At 45.6% G+C, this 26,615-nt stretch overlaps 1 protein-coding gene across 5 annotated transcripts in view; it reads right to left on the bottom strand.

Moving 5' to 3' along the window:
• The window catches only part of DRC11 (dynein regulatory complex subunit 11), a 170,030-nt gene that overhangs the window by 64,913 nt on the left and 78,502 nt on the right, over window positions 1-26,615 (bottom strand). For all 5 annotated transcript variants that reach the window (XM_082396881.1, XM_082396878.1, XM_082396879.1 and 2 more), the window contains 3 exons: window positions 17,212-17,287; window positions 10,022-10,128; window positions 9,756-9,857 (listed from right to left, as the gene is read on the bottom strand). In XM_082396881.1, coding sequence (XP_082253007.1) covers window positions 9,756-9,857; window positions 10,022-10,128; window positions 17,212-17,287 — 285 coding nt within the window. The remainder of the gene's footprint in view (window positions 1-9,755; window positions 9,858-10,021; window positions 10,129-17,211; window positions 17,288-26,615) is intronic.

Here is a 26,615-nt window from a genome sequence, read left to right as displayed (position 1 = left end):
TGTAGATTCTCTTTATCAAGTCATGGAAGTTCTCTAATTTTTCTGAGAGATTTATCATGGGTGAGCGTTAAATTGTGTCAAATGCTTTTTCTGCATCAATTGACATGATCATGTGATTTTTTTCTCCTTTAGTCTGTTAACATAGTTTATTCCATTGTTGATTTTCAAATATTGAACTAGGCTTGCATTCCTGGAATAAACCCCACTTGGTCATGGTTTATAATTCTCTTTATTTTTGCATTCTATTTGAAAATATTTTAAGAATTTTTGTATCTATATTCATGAGGGATATTGGCCTATATTTTTCTTTTTTTTTTGTACTGCCTTTGTCTGGTTTTCACTTAAGGGTAACACTAGCTTGTTATAAAATGGGTTGGGAAGTGTTTCTTCTATTTTGGAAATGACTGTGTAGAATTGGTGTTAATTTACCTTTGAATATTTGGTAGAATTCTCCAGTGAAACCATCTGGCCCTGGAGATTCTACCTGGGGAATTGTTTTAATTACAATTCAACTTCCTTAATAGATGTAGGGCTAGTCAATTTATCTATTTCATATTAAATGAGTTGTAATAGTTTGTATTTTTAGGAATAGTGTGTTCATTTCGTGTAAGTTGTCAAATTTTGTGTGTAGAGTTGTTTGTAGTATCCCTTTATTATTCTTTTGATATCTGCAGTCAGTAGTGATACCTCTTGTTTCATTTCTAATGTTTGTAATATGTGACTTCTTGTTTTCTTTGTCAGTCTTACTAGAGGTTTGTCAATTTTGTTGATAATTTTCAAAGAGGCAGCTCTGTTTCACTGACTTCCCTATTGTTTTTCTGTTTTCTATTTCACTGATTTCTGCTCTTATCTTTTTCTTCTTTCTGCTCACTTTGTGTTTTTTTTTTTTTTTCTTTTGCTCTTCTTTTTCTAGGTTCTGAAGTTCTGAAGGTGGGAGCTTAGATGACGGATTTGAACTTTTTCCTCTTTTTCTAGTGTATGTGTTTAGTGCTATAAATTTCCCTCTCAGGACTACTTTATTTGTGTCCCAGATATTTTTGATATCTTGTATTTTCCTTATATGTTTTGAGTTCTCTTGTTTCTTCTTTGTCCTATGAATTAGAAGTGTGCTGTTTAGTTTCCACGTGTTTGGAGATTTTCTTATTATTTTTCTGTTATTGATTTCTAGTTTGATTCCATTGTGGTAGGGGAATGCACTCTCCATGATTTCATTTCTTTTCCATATGTCGAGATTTGTTTAATGGCACAAGATAAGGTCCGTCTTGGAATGCATTCTTTGGGCACTTGCAAAGAATATGTATTCTGTTTTTTGGGTGGAGTGTTCTATAAATTTCAATTAGACTCTGTTTGTCGATGGTGTTGTTGAGTTCTTCAGTATCCTTGCTGATGATTTTCTGTCTAGTATTCTATCAGTTCTTGAGAATGAATCCAACTATAATTGTGGATTTGTCTGTTTTTCCTTTCAGTTCTATTGGTTTTTGCTTCCTATATTTTATAGTTCTGTTGTTTGGTGTATGCACATTTAGGATTAATTTGTCTTCGATGGACTGGCTCTTTTATCATATCTAAGTTCTTCCCTGACTTTGATAATTTTCTTGGCTCTGAAATATACTTTATGTGATACTAGAATAGCCATTCCTGCTTTCTTTTGATTGTTTGCATGATATATTTTTTCCATCCTTTTACTTACAACCTGCTTATATCATTATATATCAAATGAGGTTCCTGAAGACAGCATATAGTTGGGTCATGTTTTTAAATCTACTTTGCTACTCTCTTTTAATTGGTGTATTTAGACTATTTACATTTAATGTAATTATTGATATATTAGGACTTGTCTACCATTTTATTTATTTTTCTCTTATATTTTTTATTTCTTTATTTGCTTTCTCCTGTCATCCTGTAGGTGACTTGACCAGTTTTTAGAATTTCATTTGATAGTGTTGAGTGTATCTCTTTGTATACTTTTCTAGTGGTTCCTCTGGGTGTTACATTATATATGCATAGTGAATCAGAGTCTACTCATGTCACATTTTGAGTGAAGTAGAAAAATCTTAATTCCCTTTACATGCCTTTACCCATCCCCTGTCATTTGTAATATTGTCTTAAATATTTCCTCTGCATCACTGAGAACCAAGTCAAACAGTGTCATAATTTTTGCTTCAATCAAATAACATAATTTAGAAAGGGAAGAAAAGCCTATTCTATTTACATATATATATATTAATTTTTATTGGAGTATAGTTGATTTACAATGTTGTGTTAGGATTTCTGGCTTTTCTTGACAAGTTGGAAGATCTGGCAGGACAGGGCCTGCCTTCCCACCTGGCAATCACTGGCCAGAGCTGAGTCATGTATGCTGTTTAGTTCATCACAGTCCTCTGCCTGCTTCTCTCATTTATGGAACTTGACTGACACTGAAGGCATTTGAGTTTGAGACTCCCGAGGTAGACGATCCTTGGTTATATCACTGAGCACCTGCCACCTCTAGTATTTCTGAAGTACCCAGGAGGTCCATGACATGGAGTGTTTTGTGATTTCACTGATACCCAGATTACCTATATTTTTGGTTACCAAGTTATTTCTTTCTTTCTGATGCTCCAGGGTTTTTTTTTTTTTTGAACCATTTTCTTTCCATTTAAAGAAGTTCCTTTAGAAATTCTCTCAGGGTGAATCTGCTGGTGAAAAATTCTCTTAGTTCTCCTTCATCTGAAAATATCTTGATTTCTTTTTCACAGTTGAAGAATATTTTTGCTGGGTATAGATTCTGGTTGGCAGTTATTTTATTTCAGCACTTGAAAAAGTACTGTGCCCTTTCTTTCCATCTCAGTTTCTGGTGTGCAACGCACAGTAATTTAAGGTGTTTTTCTCCTATAGGTAAAGGGTCATTTTTTTCTCTGGCTGCTTTCCAGATTTTTTCTTTGTCTTCTGTAGTTAGAAGATTAGTTACGATGTGTCTCAGATCAGATGTCTTTGGATTTATCCTGTTGGGTATTCATTTAGCTTCTTAAATCTGCAGGTTTATATCTCCTGTCAAATTTGGGAAGATTTCAACCATTCTTTCTTGAAGTGCTTTTTCAGCCTCATCTTCTTTCTCTTCTCCTTCTGAGATTCTGATGCCATGAATATAAGATTTTTTTTAATAGTCCCATAGTTCCTAATTCTCTGTTTAGCTTTTTTTTTTCCAGTTGATTTTCTCTGCTGTTCAGATTGGGTAATTTCTATTGTTCTATCTTCCAATTCACTGATTCTTTCCTCTGTCTCCTCTATTCTGCTGCTGAGCTCATCCAGCATTTTGCATACTGTACTTTTAAGTTCTAAAATTTCCATTTGGTTCTTCTTTATATCTTCTACTTTTTTGCTGAGGCTTTCTGTTTTTTTTTTTTCATTTGTATCTAGCAGCTTTATAATTACTCATTGAAGCATTTTAATCATGGCTGCCTTAACATGTTTGTCAGGTAATTCTAACATCTCTGACACTACAGACTTGGCATCTATTGTCTGTTTTCCTTCAGTCTGAGATCTTCCAGGTTCTTGTATGATGAGTGACTTTCAATAAAACCTAAACATTTTTGTATTATGAGACTCTGAATTTAATTTAAATCTCTTGTTTTAACTCTCTCTGACACTGCTCTGGAAGGGGAATAATGTGTGTGTGTGTGTGTGTGTGTATGTGTGTGTGTTGTGCTGTTACTGCCAGGAAGGTAGAAGTCTAGGTTCCCCAATCCATTGTGGGAGGGGCTCCTTGTATTTCTGGGTGGGGGTGGGAGTTCTGGCTCTCCATGTGGTCTCCACTCACACTGAGGTGAAGGTGGCCTTGTTATCATTGGGGACTGGTGAAGTCCTGACTCTCCACTAGGTCTCCTCTGATCCATCCCAGCAGGGAGGGAGGGGTGCCTTGTTATCACTGGTTGGGGGTGGAGTCCAGATAGATTCCCCATGTGGCCTCCACTGACATAGTGGATGGCAAGGCTTCACAACCAATGGGCAGGAATGAAAGTCTTTGTTCCTTATTTGATCTTCTCTGACACCACTCCAGTGAGGGTGTTGGGTTGTCTCCTGTGTCTTCATGAGGGAAGAAGTCTAGGCTCCCCATGCAACCTTTGCTGGTGTGCACTGGAGTGGGGCCACATTTTTTCTGTGGTGTTTGGATGGTGCAGGGTGGTTATTAACTAAAGCCTGTTTTGTCTGATACTGAGTTACACTAGCTATCTTTTGGCTAGTCCTTTGATGGTTTACAGTTTACCATCTGTAGTTTATAGTTTATTTTCAACATATCTATTTGTTATGTTTAAAGTGTGTTTCTTTTTTTAAAAAAATAAATTTATTTATTTATTTATTTATTTTTGGCTGTGTTGGGTCTTCGTTTCTGTGTGAAGGCTTTCTCTAGTTGCGGTGAGCGGGGGCCACTCTTCATCGTGGTGCGCGGGCCTCTCACTGTCGCGACCTCTTGCTGTGGAGCACAAGCTCCAGACGCGCAGGCTCAGTAGTTGTGGCTCACGGGCCCAGTTGCTCCGCGGCATGTGGGATCTTCCCAGATCAGGGCTCGAACCTGTGTCCCCTGCATTGGCAGGCAGATTCTCAACCACTGCGCCACCATGGAAGCCCTAAAGTGTGTTTCTTATAAATAGCATTTAGTTTTGTTTTTTTCCAGCCTGGCAATCATTGTCTTTTAAAATAGAACATTTAGTCCACTTACATTTTAGGTAATTATGTATTAAATTAATTGGATTTAATTCTATCAAATTCGTATTTGCTTTCTTTTTATTATTTATTAATTTTCTTTGCTTTTTATTCCTATTTTTCCTTTCCTGTATTCTTTTTGATTAATTATTTAAAAATTTTCTGCTCATCTTCACTATTACTTTTTTGCTATACATTTTAGTATGACTTAAAAAATTATAAAATACATCATTGATTTATTACAATTTACCTTAAATTAGCTCTTTTTGGCTCCCTGAACAATGCAGCAATCTCACAAATCCGTTTACTCCTACCCAACTTTTCTGCTGCTGCTGTTATATATTTTCTTTGTATGTATGGTACAGACCCTTATTCTTGCTTTAAAAACCAGAATATTTTAGGAATAGTTAGCTTTTTATACTTGCCCAAATTTTACATTTTGAAGAACTGATTATTCCTTCTTACACTTCTGTTCTCTCATCTGGGATTATTTTCCTTCAGCCTGAAGAATATCCTTTTAGTATTTCCATATTATGGGTCTGCTGCTGCTAAGTCAAATCAGATTTTGTTTGTCTCTATTTTATTTTCATTTTTGAAGGATATTTTCACTGGGTATAGAATTCTAGGTTGGCAGTTATTTCTTTCCAGTCTCTAAAGATGCTATTCGCACTTCCTTCTGGCTTCCATGGTTTCTGTTGAGAGACTTAGTAGTCTTTCTTATTTTTTGTTATCCTGAAGGAAATGTGCCTTTTAAAAAAATCTAGTAAGAGTTTGCCTTTTATCTTTGACTTTCAGTATTTTGACTGTGATGTGTCTAGATGTGGTTTTCTTTGTAATCATCCTTCTTGGACCTCAGTAAGGTCTTGAATTTGTGTGTATTTCATCTGATTTGGAAAATTCACAAACATTACTTTTTCATGTATTGCTTCTGTTCCATTCTCCTCTTTTGGGGCAAATTCTAATTACACATATGTTACAACTTTTGACCATGTCTCAAACCTCTCTTCTTCTCTGTTCTGTTTTTCACAGTATTTGTTTTTTCTGTACTGCAGTTTGGATTTCCTATTGACTTGTTTTTGAGGTCAACCTGCCTTTTGCTATGTCTATGCTGTTGTTAAACCAGTTAGAAGACTTCTTATTTTTGGATACCATATTTTTCAACTGTAGAATGTTTATTTGTTTCTTTTAAACGTAGATTCTAAATTTCTATTTAAATATGTCATTTGTTTTCATTTATATATGCTAGCACTCAGGAATGCAAAAAACAGAGCCAGTCAAGAATCTTATCCTCAAGGAGCTTCATGGCCACTTCAGGAACTCCTATGTCCTTAAAGATTTTGTGATTAGAACAAGAGAGGAGCTCGAGAGAGAGAGATGGCCTCTGAGAGTCAGGACCTCACTCAGTGATGTCATAATGGGGGTGACAGTACATCCAGGGTTGATTCACAGTCCTGCATATCTGCAAACTTGTTTTTGCAAGTACAGACTCTTTGTCTGTCTTGTTATCTTCTGTACCTCAAATGCTTTGAACTGTACCTGGCATATAGTGCTCAATAAATAATATTAAATGAAACAATCAGTAAAGATGATATGTCCCCCAAGATCTGATTTTGGATCTCTAAATCACAAGAGAAGGTGGAATAGACTGCAATGTAAGTAGATTAAATTATAATGTGAAATATAATTGCCAAGGGAAACAGACTCTGTAGCCTTCCTTCTTGTAAGAAAATGAACATGAAAGTACAATAACTCATCAGAAGGTTGCTTGTTGAGTATGGAATAAGCAAGGAGGTGGCTGGATGCACTGAATTGCTACCTATGCCATACTGTGACGTCTTGAGGCACTTATTTAGCCTATAGGGGTCAATCTGCATAGGATCTAGATTTGATTAATTAATTCATTCAATATTATGTGCTGAGGACTTGCTATGTGCCAGAAAAGGTTACAAAGGTGAGCAGAAAAGACAGTCACATAGTCGCTGGACTCATGGCCCTTCAGTAGATTTGGGAAGGCAAATACAAACAAAATGATCTCACCAGTAAATGTAACATTAAAACTGTGATAAAGCACCAGGAAGACATGGTACTCAGCGTCAAGTGTATGTGTAGCAACCAGACTTACTTTGGAGGCCCCAAAAGGCTTTCCTGAGGAAGAAGGGCTAGGACTGAGACCCCAGGGATGAATAGGGGTTAACTACACTGGGGACTGAGGGTGTGGGGGTAAAGACAGTTCTTGAGAGGGAACAGCATGTGCAAAGGCCCTGTGGTGGGAGGGAGCACAGGGTGTTTGAGGCACAAAGAGGAAGGTCAGGGTGCTGGAGTGCAGCCAGGGAGGAGAGGTGGGTGATGAGCCTGAAGAAGAGGACACTGGCGAGGTTGGTCATGGCCTTGTAAGCCTGTCATCTTTATCCTTGGGGGAACTGGGGTGTCATTGAAGGGTTTCAGCATGGAGTGCTAAGGTCATATTTATATTTTGAAAGGAGCACTCAGGCTGCTGTAAAATCTCTGACCAAGTCACTGCTTCTGGATAATGCTGGAATAATACTGCCAAATTCTATCCCTCTGAGTCCTCTTTCTCCTTTTCTATGTTCAAGGTTGCCCATTCCCCTTCTGCTAATGGTCTTCCTAAGGAGGGGATTTAATATAGTTAATTAAGTTTCAGCTTACGAAATTGAATCATATTTATGTCTCCCAAGGTCATTTGGATTGGAATTTTGAGAACTGAAAACTCTACAGTTACACAATTACCATCAATCTATTGGGGTACCCTGAGTGCATCTATTGTGTGTTCAACCAGTTTAATTCCAAGAGAGAAATTCATAGCAATTTCTCACCCTGTGACATGTCATGAGTTAGGACATGGTGAGGGCAGACACCAGGCTGCAAGGAGTGAGAGGGGGCAGCAGTACAGAGGGTGCCCTTGGGCCAGACTGATGATCAGTTGTTGGGTAAGAGGAGGAAGCCTATTCTCAGCTGGAGGGGTACAGTCACCTCCTGGCTTCATTTCCTGTTTTGTTTGGCTTGATTTCCATGTTCAGTCATTAAGGTATCACTTTCTGAAGACGTGAAATTCATTAATAGGGTCAATGGGTGGCATATTTATTTCCTATTGATGAGGGAATAGCCTATAGAGAGCCCTCAGTGGGCTACAGAGATGGAGCCTCAGTAGAGGCCCATGAAGGACATTCAGAGTCAGAGTTAAACTGTAAACTGTAAAGTCAACACAAAAAGCATTACGATAGAGCCACTGTAAAGACACCATACAGCCCCTGGGCTGGCGAAACTAGTCACTAATGTAGCTGGGAGTGTGATAAGCTCTGAGGGAGTGTGTGAGTCCCAGGAAGAGTTGATGGACCATGGAAACGTGAGAAAGCCTTCAAAGGGCAAAGGCTGCCCACAACCCTGCCAACTCCTCTGCCTGGAGTATCCTGGCCCCAGAGGTAGGGCTGGCTCTGGATCAAAGTGGACCATGTTCAAAACACTTCTGATGCCAGATGTGCGGGGCTCTCCCCCGCCAAGTAGTTTTCTGCAACACCAGCTGGGGTCCTGCAATGCAACTCAATTCTGACACTGTCTACCGGGAGATAGAGTCAGATCCCACAGGTTAAGGGTGATGTCCCACCAGACTGCTCCCCACCCCACTTCCGATGCCAAATGCCAAGTCCAGGTTGTCACCTATGTTTCTCACCAACCGGCTACAAACCCCTCCTCAGGTTTGATTAATTTGTGAGAGTGGCTCACAGAACTCAGGGAAACACTTACTTCCATCTGCCAGTTCATTAAAGGATATGATAAAGGATACAGAAGAACAACCAGATGAAGAGGTGTTGTAGGGCAAGGCCTGGGAGGGCCCTGAGTGTAGGAGCTTCTGCCCCTGTGAAATTGGGGTGTGTGACCCTCCCAGCATGTGGATGTGTTAACCCACCTAGAAACTCTCCAAATCCCATTATTACTGGGGTTTCATGGAAGCTTCCTCATGTGGGCTTGACCAATTATTAACTCCATTTCTATCTCCTGTCCCCTCTCTAGAGAATGCGGGTGGGTGGAGCTGAGAATTCCAGGCTTCTAATCATGGCTTGGTCTTCCCTGTAACCAGCCCCACCCTGGGAGCCATCTAGGAGCCCACCCAGCATCGCCTCATTGTGACAAAAGACGCTCCCAGTGTGCTTATCACTTAGGAATTTACAAGGGTTCCAGGAGCTCCCTGCCAACAACCAGGGGCAGAGACCAATAGGTATATTTTCTATTATCTCACAGGACCCTAGTATGTGAACATGGAATATTGGAATCCAACTGGCTACTCGAAACCACTACGAGACGGATGGGTGGCAACTGAAAATTCAATTCATCGGATTCCCCGACTCACAGGGAACCTGCTCATTGCCACTGGCTTCCCCTACAGACCTTCTACAGGGAGAGACGGGTGGGCATTTGAAGCACATGCCCCAGCTCCTCCGATAGGTCTCATCCCACTTGTGGGGCTTGGGTACCACGGATCTGCAGTGATGGCGGACTGGGAAAGTTACTCCCAGACTGTTGGATTTATCTCATTTATGAGCCCACAACCCTGAGGGCTACGTGGTGGACCGAGGTAAATTCACCAAAGGTAGGCACGTTTCCCGGAGAATCAGCCTGGGACAGCCAGGGTCCACGGGCAGCACGCCTGGACGGGCCACTACCCGCGGGGGCCGGGCTCCTGGTCACGGTTTGGATCTGCCCTCTGCTTCCCGTGCATAAGAACCACTCACCTGGGGCTTCCTTGGTGGTGCAGTGGTTGAGAATCTGCCTGCCAACGCAGGGGACACGGGTTCGAGCCCTGGTCTGGGAAGATCCCATATGCCGCAGAGCAACTGGGCCTGTGAGCCACAACTACTGAGCCTGCGTGTCTGGAGCCTGTGCTCCGCAACAAGAGAGGCCACGATAGTGAGAGGCCCGCGCACCGCGATGAAGAGTGGCCCCCGCTTCCCGCAACTAGAAAGAAAAGCCCTCGCACAGAAACGAAGACCCAACACAGCCATAAATAAATAAATAATTAATTAATTAATTAATTTAAAAAAAAAAGAACCACTCACCTTTTTACTTCCTTTCCTCCTTCCTGTTTTGCCCGATAATTCCTTCTCTCTGTTCACAGCTAGTTTTAAGTTTTTTAGTTCCTGTCTCATCAGCTCGTCAACCTAGGTGAATACAAAAGACCCTAGGTTTAGGTGACTTCGCATAACCTGTGTTTTCTTTGTGAAGTTAAAAATAGCTTAAATTCTGGGTAGGTTATTAACAGGAAATTGTAACAAAGCACTGCAGTGACTGACTTACTGGGACTACAGCAGAAAAGCAGTCTTACCTGCAGCCGGATCTCCGACTCCAATTCTTTCCGTTTGTCCTCTTTGATCAGTTCGGGATCATAGCCCTGGGGGACATTCCACGATTCATCTTTATTCTTCCACAGGTCTGTACTCCAGAAGGAATAAAGAAAAAGAAAAGGAAATTTTTTCAGCGTGAAGACTAATGTCGACTTAAAAAAAATGTACAACATGAGAGTTGTGAGTCAAGTTTTATTTGGGGCAAAATGAGGACTATAGCCTGGGAGACAGCGTCTCAGATAGCTCTGAGAAAGTGCTCTAAAGAGGTAGGGGGTAAGGTTAGCATATATGTGATTTTGGTGAAGGGGGAGTACACGCAATCGAGCACATATTTTTTTGCAGAAGGTTTCTGCTAGTCACGAGGAGCAGTCGTCACCATGAAGGATTTTAGTGCTTTTCTAGATACAAGGAGATGCAAGAATTGGGCTCATAAAATTGGCTCCTGAAAATATCTAACTATTCTGAAGACCTGCTCTGCCAGTTTTTCCCAGAGCACAGAGGGCCCCATGTCAGCTCTCCACCCTGAACTCCTTTCAGGGGGTGTCGAAGGTCAGCAGCTGCAGCAGCATGTGATTTAATCCTTGTAGAGGTAGACGGCAAGTGCCCATTCCTTTGTGCTGACACTAAGGAACGCAGTTTTGTGATATGTAACACAACCTCAGTTTTCTGCTCTACCTCCTTCTCCACTTCCCAAACAGAAGGATTGTGCCTGTATAATATCTAAAAAATAAAGAAGGAAACTGCTTATGTGAAAAGATCCAATAAAAAAGTATGAAACGAACAGCATTCTTCCATACGATTAAACACATGTAAAAAATAATGTTAATTGTGGGATTATACAGTTATAGGTGACTGTTTCTGTAATACGTTTTACATTATTTTTATTATTCAAATGATTCGCTAAAATAGGAGAGATTCTGTTGCTAGTTCAACTCACCAGTAATTTATCCTGGCTCCTAGTAAAAGCCAACACTGAACCCACAAGGACCCACTACTCGCCCCTAATTCAACGGCTCTATTTCTGTATCACTTTTTGGATGTTTTTGAAATCATACACATTTTACATTTCCCTTTTGCCTGGCAGTTAGGAGGATGGTTAGAGAAATGTGACTCTAGAGGAAATAAGGGTAATTTTGTATCACTGGAATAAATGGAAATAAGCCTCTTTTCTCAGAAGGGGAGTTCCCAATTGCACAGAAGTGCATATCACTGTATCCTGGCTGTGGGACTGGGGGATCTCCCAGGGGAAAAAGACTTGCCAGTTTGGGAAATGAGATCTCTTCCTTGAATTTGTGTTCAGAATGTGATGGAAAATTTCTGGAACCAAACCTGCAACCACCACTCAGCTGGGCCACTTTGCCGGGAAGGCATCCCTGGAGCACTGATGCGGTGCAACTCGGGAAGGCAACCGAGGGCCACGGGGCCCCAGGCAGGGGTTTCCCCACCTCCGTCTGACAATGGCTATGGCTTGGGAAGAAAGGGGGTCGTGCGGGGCCTGGATGGCAGGCGGTGAACGATGGGATGGAAGTTTCTCAAGCACGGCCTCTCCTACGAGCACCGCACGGGATCCTGAGACTAGCCAGGACTGTGTCCCCCGACACAGCTGACCAAGAAGGGTGGCATTAGAGGACAAGCCATAGAGGACAGTCATGGTCACAGGCAGAAACATACGTCTGGGTGCACAGGGGGCAAGAGGTGTCAACTGTGAAGGCGGACAGCAGAGAAGATTCTCGGAGAGTCAAGTGGGCAAACAGATGAGAGAGGAGGGTGGAATTTCCACGTAACTCACGGAGGCCGGGGATGAGCAGAACCAACGAGAAAGGAGAGGAGAAGGGATGGGACGTGGTGTGAGCCAGGAGTGGCTGCAGATCCTGGGGAGATGGAGCAAAAGGGCGACGAGATGCAGATGCACAAGAACGGGCGACTGGGCAAGGGCATCGCCCGGAGGGCTCCAGCCAGGTGGAAGCCCGTCAGGTGGATCCCCCATGCTGCCACTTTCCAGCTGCTGGTCTCACAGTCTTTCTTCCCTTTCCTTGTCAACAATCTCCGCCTCTCGAGGGGCGAGGAACCAGGCAGGACAGCAGCTACTCTAAAAACACTTGTGCCCAGAGAGCAAGTGGAAGTGAGGACGCTGAGGACCGCTGGGCGTGTCCTTTTAGGGGTCCGAGTCAGGACCACACAGGACGCAAGGGGAGCAAGACGGGATGTGGGTGTGCAGCTCCAGTTTTCCGAAAGGGTGGGTCGGGTCCACAAGCCACAGACTGGAGACCCTGACGCTGCTCCCAGAGGCTGGCATGGAGATTTCTGGAAGCGAGAAGGGGCACCACAAGGTGATGGGCGCACACAGGTCAGGCCTGGCTCACTTCCTGGAGAGTTAGCTGGGCAGAGGGGTCGGCCTGTCTGGATTCCAGGCCCGGCGAGGGCTCTTAGGCCCACCGGCCTCCCACCAGCAAACCAAAGGCAGTGTGGCCTGGACAGGGCCAATCCTTGGCTGGTCACAGTCTGTGGCAGGAAGATAGCAAGGAGAAACCTACGGGTGATAAAAAGTTTCCGGGGCAGATTTTTGAAAATGAGGATGATGAAAGCACCCAAACCTTTTCTAGGGTGGCTAGTGTGGATTTATAAGAAATAGACAAGAAACACATCACAGAGGGGGTAAAATTTTCATAGAATTGATTCACCCACATGTCCTTCCCCAGCAGGGTGGCCACATGAGAGGTGGCCCAGCCGCTAGGGCTCAGACGATGGGACAGGACAATACGGCAGGAGAGGTTTGGGGGTGTGCCTCCTGTACACCTGTCTGAGGGTGACCTCAGTTTCTGCTCTGGCCTGAATGTCTGTCCCCCCACGAGAAGGGGGATTTTGCAGTGAGCTTGTAAGGTGTGAGTACACAAAGGCGAGGCTGGCTCACGGGCTTGAAGGCAACTGCCCCTTCTCTGTACGTTTTTCTGAAATTTACATAAGCTTAGACTGTGGAAAACTTTGAAATGCAGGAATAATATAATGCTTCTTTTTTATGGGTTTAAAATTGTAAGCTTTCCCCCTTGAAAATACCATAACTGTGTTAAAACGTGCTATTCACTAATAACAGCTCTTTTCTAGCAGATTTCCCCCTTGTATGATGACTAAATCTTCTCCCACAGCAAAACCCACCTGTTTCATTAAGATCTTTTAGAGCAAAACTGCTTTGTTATTTAAAGGAAGCTACACTGCTTTTTCACGGGATAGATTTACTAAGACTGGGAAGCCATGCGTTTCATAATGAAAGGAACACAGAATATTCAACAGAAAGGAAAGCAAGATGTGATTATTTATGTAAAAGCAGTGGCACCTCATGACATTCCCATTTCTGGAGCTGTAACTATTTTACAGATAAAACAGTTCATAGCAGCCTTTCCCGGTTTCACTCTAGTTCATGTAAATGGACCTAGTTTTCCACTGCAACTTTGTTTTTCTCATGACACTTTTGCACAGGGCACTTCTCAATCCCTTCAAGAATTTCATGGACATTTCTAATTGCAGGAAGCTATTCATGGCTCTCAAAGGAAAACAACTGCCCGCTCTTTCCTACAGCAGAGAATGAGCTTTTATCCCAGAATTGGGAAAGCGGGAGCTGCGGCAGCTTTTGCAGGTTGAGGGGTGACGAGGAGGGGGCTTAATCTCAGTGATTAAAATGCTAATGTTTCGTCTGAGAAGGAAAACCTTTGGTTTTTATGAAAAGAATTCTCAGATGAAAACATTTAATTTCTGTAAATTACCAAAGACCGGACAGGTAACTCATCAAATGCCCCAACAGCCAACTAGGAAAATCACACTTCATGTTTCCTGCTCCCGAGTGGCTTGTGTTTTCTTAGTCTTGATGGAAACAGATATTACACACTAGGTGTGGGTCGTTTCAAGAGCTTTGCTGGGTGGGTCCGCAGGCTTCCCATGGGAACATTAGATGTCCCCCAAATTAATTACTGTTTTTATCAAAATAATGCAGGCACCTTATTTTAAAGTCAGGGTATTGAAAAGATTATAATAAAAAAACTCTGCCTTCCAGTTACACTGTCCAGGGGCATTTATTCCCACATTCATTCACTCAAAAATGCATTGACTAGATTCAGATTCATTCATAAATCTGATCTATTTGTAAATTATGAAATTCATGCCCTGCCCTCATGGACCTGGCGCCCCCCCGCCGCCTCCCCTGCGGGGAGACAGCAAACACACACACGGAAGTCAGAGGGAGGTGAGTAAAGTGGGGTCAGGGGCGGGCACAGGTGAGGCGGGAGAAGGCCTGAAGGGACAAGCATTGAAGGCAAGGGGAACAGAAAGTACGACAGCCCTGAGGTGGGAGTGTGAGCAGCTTGTGGGAGGAAGAGCACAGGGCCCACGGGAGGAGGGTGTGAAGTGATCTAGCTTCACGTGGGCTCTTCTGGTTGTTTCTCTGTTCCTCTGCCAATGTCTAGATGATACGCTTATACTGCTGCTTCTTGATTCATCAATTTTAGACATGGGCTCCTGACTCCCTGTTAAGGTAGGTGAGAATTTTGCTCTTCTCCACTTTTCTTTCTTTCTCCATGTAGTTACATCACAGGCCAAGGGAGCCAGAGCTTCCAAATCCCGAGTGTGAGTGTATTGAGATGCACCTGGCACCTAAAACTCCCCACCGGCAGCCCCTCTCAGGACACCCAGTAGGACAGGCTCCACCAAAATGAGGGAGTAACAGGAAAATGAAGGGGTGACAGTCACAGAAGGCAAAGGAAGCCCCAAGGAGGACAGCTGGCAGGGCTCCAGAAGGGAGATGTTCAGAAGAAGAGGAGCTGGTCAATTACCTAATGCGTTCGAAGGCCTGGAAAATTATCTCGAAGGTTGGTGATAGATATGCAGAATACGAAACAAAAGACAGTGTGTACAGACCAATACATGAAGTCATGTGAAGTGGTGTCTTAACAAATGGCAGCTATTGTCTGGGACACAGCCCTGAGTTCCGGGGGCACCCCAGCCAGGCCTGTGACTTACTGCGATTCCTAGCTGGGTCCCTCAGAGGCGGCTGAGGCCAGCCTAACAAGCCATCCAACTTGTGCCGCTGTCCCCACCCATCTACCGCCACAGCACCTGGTGTGTTGTGAGCCTGCTGGTGGCATGTGCCAGCTTTGTAGCTCCAGGCTAGCATTGCACCTGCACATTGGAGTCAATCAATGTTTGTTGAGTGAATATGTAAGTGAATGGATGCTTTGATAGGGATTGCTTGGCACCATTGTTTGTTACAGAGTTGGTATTATCTTGGTGGGAATGTCAATTGGTGCAGCCACTATAGAGAACAGCATGGAGGTTCCTCAAAAAACTGAAAAACAGAGTTGCCATATGATCCTGCAATCCCACTCCTGGGCATATATCTGGACAAAACTGTAATTTGAAAAGATACTTGCACCCCAGTGTTCATTGCAGCACTATTTACAATAGCCAAGACATGGAAACAAATTAAATATCCATTGACAGAGCAACGGATAAAGAAGATGTGGTACATATATACAATGGAATACTACTCAGCCATAAAAAAAGAAGGCAATGATGCCATTTGCAGCTACATGGATGGACCTAGAGATTATCATAACTGAGTGAAGTAAGTCAGAAAGAGAAAGACAAATACCATATGATATCACTTATGTGTGGAATCTAAAATATGACACAAATGAACTAATCTTCGAAAGAGAAACAGACTCACAGACATAGAGAACAGACTTGTGGCTGCCAAGGGGGTGGTCGGGATGGGGGAGAGTTGGAGTGGGAGTTTGGGGTCAGCAGATGCAAACTATATAGAATGGATTCACAACAAGGTCCTACTGTATATAGCACAGGGAACTATATTCAATATCCTGTAATAAACCATAATGGAAAAGAAAAACAGTTGATGTTCTCAAACGTGAACGATGGCAGGTCTTCTATCAGTAGACCTGATAGAAGATCAGACCTGCTGATCGTGGGTAAGTGATGTTTACCGCTCCTGGTTGTTATAAAGGTAAGTAAGATGGGAACGAAAACACAAAGGCTTCTGTGTCTTGGGCACCTAATCAATGTTAATTTACCCTTTGACCTCCTTCCTCCCCAATTAAAGCAGTCGCTAAATCCTGCTGGGGTCATCCTATCCCTGTGCTTCTGCCTTCGTTCAGTATCTCAGGTAGAGTGGGACCCTTGCCACTGCTGGTAAGGGAAAGAATTTCAGGAGGTACACGGACATTCTTTTTTTTTTTTTGGCCACACCGCAGGGCATGCAGGATGTTAGTTCCCCGACCAGGGACCGAACCCGCTCCCCTTGCAGTGGAAGCGCGGAGTCTTAACCACTGGACTGCCGGGGGGAAGTCCACGGACATTCTTATTTTATAGAACCGGCATATCAAACCTGCAACGACTTTTGATATAGTTGCTGAGGATGAGGCTCAATTAATTGGGGTAAAAAACCGTGTATCAATTAAAAATAGATATTAAGTAAATTATAGTACCGGTGCTGTCCACCTAAGACCAGAATTAGGAAGGAGGCACACATGTGACTGGAGTTTGGACATATTCTACTTCACGCCCTTATTGCATTTTTCAGGAATTTCCAAATAACACTGATGACCAGGGTCACCTTGGCAGGTCATTCTGTGTTGGGATTTGTTGTGAGGGTGGGGTGGAACCACAGGAATTGGATAACCGTTCCAGTAAAGTATAATGAGAGTATCTCAAAGACCAATCCATACACTTGCTGAATGAGCCAGATTATACTCTGTGAAGTATGCTGAACATGGGAGAAAAGATTTAGGTGTCAGTGTTCAGGCACGAGTCTTAGTCTAATAGGATTAAAACATTTTACTGTACATACGGCATTGATTTTCTTAATTTAAACAATCCAGGGAAAATCCTTCTTCCCTTTCATTCCTAACAAGAGAATGTTCAGCTGAAGTCTTAAGGGTTTAAAACAGAACAGAGGTTTAGATTACGTTCTCATCTTGCTCTTTGACCAGTTATATGCCTTGAAGCCACCCAAAGGAATTTTAAAAGAGAGACGGACAGAAGGTCTTGGCTGTGAATTGCATGTTTGCAGCCTCTCATGATTGGTCAGCAAATTCTGCCCAACAGAGGCTGAGGCCACACTGGGTGGACGGGGCCACCTCAGTCAGCACGCCTATTCTGCTAAACTGACCTTTGTATACGTTATTTCCTTCTTCCATCATATGAAGGAAAACACTCGGTGACATTTTCCAGCCCTCACCTTCTTCCTGTGAAAGCAGAATAATACACTTGTTAATTACAGGCAGAGTTTATCCGTCGTGATCAGACAGTGAAAGGCACGTACATCGTGGTTGCTGTGACTACAGAAAAGCACGTAGACTCTTTTCTGGTTTGTGGGGCGTCTGCCCACCTGGGCAGTTTCCCTGCTGACCAGTCTGAACAGGGAGTGCTGTGTCCACCGACCAGGGCGGGGATGGTCTGGAGACTTGGGTCTGCCTTCGGGCTCCCTGGGGTACCCCACCCCGAGTTTGGTCCTGTCCTCTGATGCTCTGCTCCTTCGTTGCTCTGAAAACTGATGCCCGCCCAAGTCCTGCCACCTCCTTTGCCATGTTCGCGTGACCCAGATTTGCTGCTGCTCTCCGTCTGTGTTCTGCTCCGCCACTTGTCAGGTGGTGGTTTGTAGGAGCACCCGGGCTGCTCCTTTCTTGGCTTGCCTGTCCCCTCCCTGGGCCAGGAAGCCAGTCCTGAGCCCCAGCCTGAGCTGGAGGTCCTGCCAGCCTCCCTGCCCTGGGCCCCCGCTGCAGAGAGAGCCTGGCCACGCCACCCTTGGTCCCGGCTGCCTCTGTGCAGCCAGATGGGAGCTGCAGGGACACCGGCCACTGCAGCTGGAGGGTCTGCCCCGACCCCCGGCAGAAGTCCCCTTTGCCCTACACCACCAGGGCTGTTCCGCGTCGGGAAGAGCCATACCTCGCAAAGGCCCATCTGACGTTTCTGGGCAATAATGTTTGTACTGTATTAAGAGTCAGGTGCCCGATGACCCAAATCCTGGTTACTGTCACCCCACAAAGGGCAAAAGAAGGGATGCTGGTCTACACGATGTCCATGAGGAGTTTCCAAAGCAATCAAAGTGCTCTCTGTACAGCTTGAAGGAGCAGCAATAAGATGGTGAGCGCCTCTGGTGAGTCTGGGCACAGGACGTGCCCTCGTTTCTGGGACCTCACGCGCCACGTGCCGTGGTCCGGCAGCGCCCGGGTACCAGATCCCCGCCTACCTCTCCTCCCCTACTCCACGCGGCAGTCGGGAAGACACGTGAGACGAGCTCACGAGAGCGATGGGAGCTCCCAGGAGGAAGTCAGGGTGGCGGGAGGACTCTGACTCCTGCGGGGGTGGGGTGACACGGGAGACCTGCCTGCACCACAGCTCACGAAACACGCGGGGGCTAACACAGCCTCCTCGAGGGGCCACCCGCCTTGCAGACCTGGGGGGAGAACCTGGACCCAGAAATCCTGGGGCCTCCACGCCTGTGGAGCAACTGACCCACCTTCCAGGACCCACAGGAAATCAGAGCTCACGGGGGAAGGAGCCCCACTCACTCACACAGCCCAGGACACCCAGTCATTCGAGAAGAATCAGCCCGAGAAGCGCGGAGAAGACCAGTGTTGGAAAAAGGCACGTCCCTGGAGGAAACAGATGATTCATAGACAGAAAGGGGCATCTGAAATAGCTAATTAATACTCTCAGAGATATTACTCCTCTCTCTCCCCGCCTCTCTCTCTCCAGGTATCACGAAGCATTCACGGATCTTTTGTATTTTTCAGTCAGTGCGCTGCTGACGGATGTGCTGTGGCTCTTCTGGTTTTGGATACTCACATCGTCCTGTATTTGGCCTCTGGGAGCCCCTATAGGTGGTGGGTGTGCGCCTTCATGGGTAGAGGTGGAGGAGGAGGGGGAAGGGAAAGGGAGGGGGAGGAGTGCTGTTCCAGGGAGGGAGCACCGTGGAAGCGCTTTCGGCAGAGGGACCAGTCCGCGCGAGTCTGAGCTGGAAGGCCGTGTTGCCTTTGGTAACTGGAAGTTAGTAGGGCAGGGGCGTACGGAACAGGGCCAAGCAGACAGACAGAGACACAGAGACACAGATGCAGAGAGGGGACGGACTTTGGAAGGCCCATGAGCCATGTTCCTCAGGGAGTGTGAACTTGGTCTGAGAGCAGGGCAGCCACCTGGGGGTCCCTGCAGGAGCCTGGCATGAATGGATCTGCTTGTCGGGTCATGACTCTGGCTGGAGCACGGGCACAGGCTGGAGAGGGTCAGGGTGCCCACCTCTCTCGGACCAGAATTCATTTTCCCATCTTCTTCTGTGGAAAATTCTTCTTAGGTCTGAGGCAAATATCCCCTCCTCTGTGAAGCCGTCCTGGATTCTCCCAGGTCAAGAAGACTCTCCCCTGGCTCAGTAGGATCTGCTTATCTTTCCTGGCTCCTGTTTCTCTGTGCATATTATTGGCTATTTGTGTGCCTGTCTTAGCTGCTCTCTTGGGCTGTGGGCCCCCATGGAGAAGGATTCCGTCTTGCTGATATTTTGTACCCTATATGGAACCAGCATCAGGCCTGCTCTCTAGGCGTTTAACGCATGTAAGTAAAAATAAGATTTATAGGTCTATTTGTACAGCTTTATTTCTATAATAAATATCAAGTTCTCAAGGGGAGTAAAACACTGTAAGACCAGTTTTGGAAACATCTGATCCCGATTGCACAGAATGACAGCGGACGTTAGCGGTTCCCACGACTTTCCACGTGGTAATGACGTAACTGGCCATCACAGGAGACACCTTTTAACCAGAGAGAAAGCACGATGGAACACGTCTGCTTTCCTTTTTAGAGATATTTCTTCCTTTGGTCAATAGTTCATTGGACTGATCCTTTCCTTTGGTTGCTGTTTTAAACACTTAATATCTTGCTCATTTTGACAATTATTGGGAGAGAGAAATCCCACGAGGAGGTTTTACCCTCTCAACTCCAAAGTCACTTTTTTTTCTGAATCTCACTGTGAAGGGGTCATACAAGTACAGCTGCACCTGTCAATGGTGCCTGCCTTGACCAACATCCCTTTCTGATGGAAACTTCTCGGCCACAACTCCCAGCTCAGCCGAGTGGCTGGAGAGTGTCTAACCAGAGAGACGTGCCTCTCCTGGAGCAGCCTGACCCCGAGGAGCTGGACTGGCCAGCCGTAATGGTTCCCTCTGCACTGGCGTGGGAACACACAGGTGGACCGGCCAGCTGGCAGCAAGGTGAGAACGCGGGTCCCAGCCACCACACGGCCTTCTTTAGAGAAGGGGGTGGACAGAGGAGCTGGTCCCAGTGGACCTGGGTCCTGCAACTCCCAGCTCCAGCCCACGCCTGCCAGGTCCTGAGCCCTCCACGTGCCCTAACTCCATCTCATTGTCTGCTGACCTGAGCGAGCTGGTGTTGCCACCCAGAAGACCCAGTGAGTCCCAATAAGAAACAGCGTCTTAGGGCTTCCTTGGTGGCGCAGTGGTTGAGAATCTGCCTGCCAATGCAGGGGACTCGGGTTCAAGCCCTGGTCTGGGAAGATCCCACATGCCGCGGAGCAACTAAGCCCGTGCGCCACAACTACTGAGCCTGCGCTCTAGAGCCCGCGAGCCACAACTACTGAGCCCACGAGCGACAACTACTGAGCCCGCGAGCCACAACTACTGAAGCCCGCGCACCTAGAGCCCGTGCTCTGCAACAAGAGAAGCCACCGCAATGAGAAGCCCGTGCACCGCAACCAAGAGTAGCCCCCGCTCGCCACAAGTAGAGGAAGCCTGCGCACAGCAACGGAGACACAATGCAGCCAAAGATAAACATAAATAAAATAAATAAATTTATTAAAAAAAAAAAAAAGAAACCTCATCTTAGATATGTCCAGCCTTTCCATTCGTTCAGAAATGTTATAAATATCACTGAGGATCTGATCTGTGCAGACGCCAGCCAGGGATGTCCAGAGAGGGGGGCTGGCTCACCCCAGCTCCTCCTGCGAGCTAATGCCAGAGCCATGTTGCATGTTTTGCAAAAATGCTTATTAATTGTAGAAAGGACACCACTGCAACAATGCGATAAAGATTTTAAAAATCCAAGGAAATAATCAGCTGTATCACTGTCACCTTTATCCCATGAACCTTTCATTTTTCTTTTTCTTTATTTATACGCATAGGTGATGTCTGTCGGTTACAGCATAATTATAATGATAAAAAAGTTTTGCCAGCTGAGTAGGTGAAACATAGTATTAACTTTTAATTCATATGCCTTCTTTGGGTGCCACTGAACTTTATTTTGTCTTGAGTTTTTTGTGTGTGTGTGTGGGGGGCTAGTTTACCAGCTTTATGACCTTATCTTGTTTACTTGTAAATATCTCCTGAGCACTTACCGCGTGTGGAAATTTCTAGGTGCTGGGGTTACAAGGGTGCATCCTTCAGGCTCTACCTTTGGGGCCTGCCTCTGGGATCTCCTGCACTGGGATTCGCAGATTCTCACTGACCGTGCCTTGGGACACCCCTTGATGTCACACCACCATCCCTCTTCCTGATATCTGCCAGTGTCACCTCTTAGTAGGTGACTCCTGGGTCCTGAGCTTCCCTGTGACTGTGACTGTCAGATACATATTTTCCCCCGTGGAAACTGGGGGTCGCCTTCCCACCCCCCTCCTCCAGTGCAGCCCAGCCCCTTGCCCTCTGGCCTGCCTGTCAGGCGAACAAGACCTTGGACAGCCCTGGCCCACATTCCGACACTCACTTCTTCCAGAGGCAGCCCAACTCCACTGTTAGAAAACACTTTCTTTTTACTTAACCCAGTGGAGAACATAAAAGATCTCCAATACCCCAGTTCTACCCCAGACCAGGGAAATGAGAATCTCCTCGAATGGGGCACGGACATTTTCTTAGAACCAGACCATTCTGTGCGATTCTAATCAACCGCTAGAGCAAGGACCACAGGTTAACAGAAGCCCTCTTTCCATCAGCTGAGGCCTGGTTCGTCCTCCGGGGGCGTCAGAGAATCCAAATCCTCGTCAAGCCCAAAGTCAGCTCACGGTGAAACCTTCTTGGCTCCTTTACCTACATCTCAGAGACTTCCAGATAGTTCCACCTCCCGGTTCTCTCCTATGGATGGATATGTTCTAGTCAGCCAGGTGCCCAGTTAAGGAATGGTGCTGGTCTAATGGTTATAGGCGGAGCCATGGTCAGCTTCCTTCTTGGCCTGAACGTGAAGGTGGCCGGCCTTCCGGACGTTTCCATCACACCACGAGTCAGACAGCTGACAAGTCCTCCTGACTTTTCCATGTATGTCCCACGTAGACGGGTTTCTCCTACCTTGAGATTGTACTGATGGTTTTGTATTCTTATTGCTAATAAATGTCAATTTCTTACCTTTGGTCTCTGAACTGACGTTATGCTGCTGGAGGGCGGTGTCTATTATGTCTCATTCATTTTATTTCTCCATTGCCTTCCACACTTGTGGACCCACCAAATAGACGAGAGACTCGTGTTCTCACCTACCAGCCTCACTCAGAGGGCTGAGTCATGGGCTATCCGTCCTCTGCATGGCCGCACCTGGTGCCACGATCTGTGGTCTGTGGCATCTGGCTTTCTTCTCTTTTTGCAAATTGAGCCATTGCCATAGCTCCGGCCTCTGGGCCGCTCTTTCTCCAGGATGCCTCAAACATCGCATCTAGCAGCAGTGAGACCTGCCTGCCTGGTCTCTCGGTCCCACTAGGAAGCTCCGCCACACGGAGGTTCTTTTCGGGCAGCTGGCTATTCTCAGATTAGCTCCCCACTTTCTTGTCATGACCCAATCTGTCATAAATCATTAAGGACAAAGCAGTTTCTTAGTAAGAATAAACTGGTGGACGCCCCTTGATTTGATTTTTAGAACATATTTATAACGTCAATGTACTGAAACTGACAATTTTTAGTAAGTTTCCATCTATTGTGTGACATGGGTCCTTATACAACACAATTTTTTTCCTTAATCATCATCAATGAGATAGCGATACAGAGAAAAACGCAGAGGATTCCAAAAGATTTTTCGTCGTCAAATATCGTATCCTAGGTATTTGTCTTGGTGAAGTTAGGAGAGTGGACAGAGGTAAACAGCGTGCCTGCCCATGCCACTCCCCAAATGTTAACCATTAGGATCATTTCCAGCCTGGCTTAAAGAGGGACTCAGACGAACAGAAGCCCTGTTGAAATTTTCTATGAGCCAACGTGTGCATCTGAAGCGGTCTGTGGGTGGAGGGACGGTCGGCACTTCACATTAGTGGGTAAGTGTCAAAATTCAAGTAGGGTCATATCTGTTCCGGTTTTTTTTTTAAATTTTTTCGGCCACACCATGCGGCACGTGGGATCTTAGTTCCCCTACCAGGGCTCGAACCCGTGCTCCCTGAAGTGGAAGCACTGAGTCTTAACCACTGGACCTCTTGGAAAGTCCCTGTTCCGTTTCTTAAATGGGGGTATGTGTTTCAGCATATACCTATTAACATACAGGTCCAAATGTCAGACTGATCACTTGTGGCTTTCAGATTATTTGATGGTTCCCTTAGGGTCTCTGTCCTGGGGGTAGTAGTGAGGTTGCTGTGACTGGGAAGAGGCTGATTACTTCCCACTGAGCTGAGAGTGAAATTAGAATCCGCTTTTAGATCCAGAAGTGAAAAAAATCAGCCCAGAAGCTATCATCGTTAAAAACTGCCTTTTAAAATAAAAATGCATGATAATGTGATATCTCTTGAAATTTGACTTGTAAAAATACTTCATCATCTCATAACTGTTTTCAAGCTTGCATTTAGAATGTCATTTGCCTTTTCTGCTCTCACATTCCATTGAGACTGGAGAATCAGTTACTCAACCTTTTTGGCCTTCCCACATGAAAGATGTATGGCAGATCTGACAAAACCTACAATTTGAAGTCTAAAAATATATAGCTATGTCCTCAATACATCTGTCCCAATTTTCTCTGCGGATATCTAGGTTTAATTTCTGTCAGAAGGAGCTTCCCGGCTATTATTGTGGAATATACGACTTTCTCCCTCGGGCCATGCAGACCACCAACTTGTCTCCTTCCCCAACCCACTCACCACCATCCCGGCTCTGCACCCACCTCTGTAGTCCTCACAGGCCCCCTTTGCTGGGGGAGCCACTCTTACCTCTGTCCACCTGGCTGACCTCTCTGCCCTTTAAGAAGACTTAGCTCGAGCTAACACTCAGCCTTCTCATAGCTTAACTGACATGCTCCAGCTCAGAATCCTTATCTTTATCTTGACTTCACATCTCCACAGGACGTGACAATTAACAGTTACTAGAAATAATGTATCTTAAGAAACTATATATATATGTATAGATAGATAGATAGATATCAGGACGTGACAATTAACAGTTACTAGCAATAATGTATCTTACTACACATATATATATATATATATATATATACATATACACATGCATAAAGAAATTTCTGGAAGGGTATATACACCAACATGTTAATGACCATTAACTTTGGGTCATGGGTGCAAGGGCAACTTCTATTTATTTTTCTCTTTCTGCTAATCAGTGATTTTTTTCCCCTCTCCACTGAACATGTACTGCTTGAGTGACGTTATATATTGCTTGATATGCTAATTAAATGAGCCTTTGCAGGGTAGGGCCAGGCCAGCAAAGGAATCCCGGGATCCTCCTGTCTTTAGTGCCTACTTCTCCTGGAAGGAAATCTCTGTGACCTTTCCAGAAAGTCACAGTTTGGGAAATCAGGGTCCAGAGAACACAGTTCACCTGCATCGGTCTGGCTCTGGTCCGGGCTGCACCCAGCTGGTGGCGTGGGGCAGCTGTACAACTGAAGCCCGAGACGGTCCCAGCGTGAGTGGGTTCTCCACCTGCCTGTTGTCTTTGCGTGTGCCTCGCTGTGTGCTTCTTAGCTGAGCAGTGTCACACCAGTTTCAAACTTGCTTCCTGTTACACTGAGAAGCCAGAGGCCATTTGAATACAACGGTCTCCCCTTCTCCACCCTTTTCTCACTTCTTCAAATGCCTGTGCTTCTCCCGGCTTCTCCTCTGCTGCTCTTTGCTGCAGAGAAACCTTGTCTTACTCTATTCGGCATCACCTCCTGACAATTTTAAGCTCTCCCAGGCCACGGGCACTTTCCCCTTTGTCCCGGTACATTTACAGTTCTTCCCCATCTTAAAGTCCTCTCTCGACTCAAGTCATCATTTTGCAACTTCTTGAAGGAGGTATGTCCACCAGCTGCCCACAGGTCTCAGCCCGAGTCCCCTGCCTGCCTGTCATCTGCCTTCTGCACCTCCTGCCCTTGCTCCGCTTTCCTGAAATAGCCCCAGGGATGTTCTCATCACCACACTTTCTTTCTCAAGCTTCCTCCTTGACTGTTCTGCGGCATTTGACACCAGTGGTCCCTTCTCTTTAAAGAGTCTCCTGACTCTGCCTCCATCGTATTCTTAGTTTTCACTTCTCACGGTGAATGGACTTAGGGGAACAGAAGGAAAACGTTCCTTTCCTCCTTCTAGAAATTCACCCAGGTGGAAAATTAAATAGGAGCGTCATCGTGCTGCATTTCTCCCTGCGGCCAGGCTGTTTCCATCTCCCTGGTTGGTTTCACCTCTTCCCCCTGCCCTGATAGATGGATGTAATCCAGGTCCTCCAACGTATACCCACACCGGTTTTCCTAAAACCCATCCATCCTCCCGCCTTCACTAGCGTTTCCTGCACAGGGGCAACTCCTGCATCGACACCGTGTCTTGACCCCACCTGAGTTCGTGCTGAACCTCCAGCTGATAGTCGGACATCTACCTGGATGTCCACCATCAAGGTTCTGAAGCCAGTTCCTGTTGCTCAAGACGCTTGGAAGCCACCTCAACTCCGGGTCTCCTTCTCCTCCTCAAACACCCAGGCCACCAGGCTGGTCATCCTTTGCGATATCTCCTGCAGCTTTTCCATGTTTTTCCATCCACCACTTCCACCCTAGGGTCCTCACCTGAGTACTTCCTCATTCCTTCAGAAATAAATACTGCACAGCTCCTGAGTTTCAAGTGTTGTTAGGAGCGCTGATCAGAGTCACACTGGAGTCTGGTCACTCTGGCTTCTGCGGGAAGAAGAGATTGCACGTGCAGGACAGGAGGTGGGGCAGCGGCCAGGAGATTTCGTTCCCCTGAGATGAGGAGACATGCGTAGACTCCTGTAGCTCTCCTGAGGTGCCACCCCCTCCGGGAAGCCTCCACCTTTTCCGGTGCTCATAGAGCCTCGCTCTCTTCTGGGTCTGCAGTGCTTCTCTTGGCCCTTCCCGTATACAACCCAATATGTCCTTCCTGCATGCAGTGGCTTTTGAGCTTCTTAGAGAGAAGAATCCTTTGAAAACACAAAGAAAACCCATACACCTTCTTCCCAGGAGAATGCATCTTGCATAATTCCGTACAATTTCAGGGTGTGTATCCACAGGGTCCGTGTTCCCTGGGTTACGAGCCCCTGCCTCTACAGCCCAGAAGCCTCTCACTTCCTTATATCCCCTCTCTTTCTGCACTTCAGTGGACACAGAAGATGCTCAGTG

The sequence above is a fragment of the Balaenoptera borealis genome, assembly GCF_965194805.1.
Source record: "Balaenoptera borealis genome assembly, chromosome: 6".
Taxonomy (NCBI): Eukaryota; Metazoa; Chordata; class Mammalia; order Artiodactyla; family Balaenopteridae; genus Balaenoptera; species Balaenoptera borealis.
This window is presented reverse-complemented; position numbering and strand designations above follow the sequence as displayed.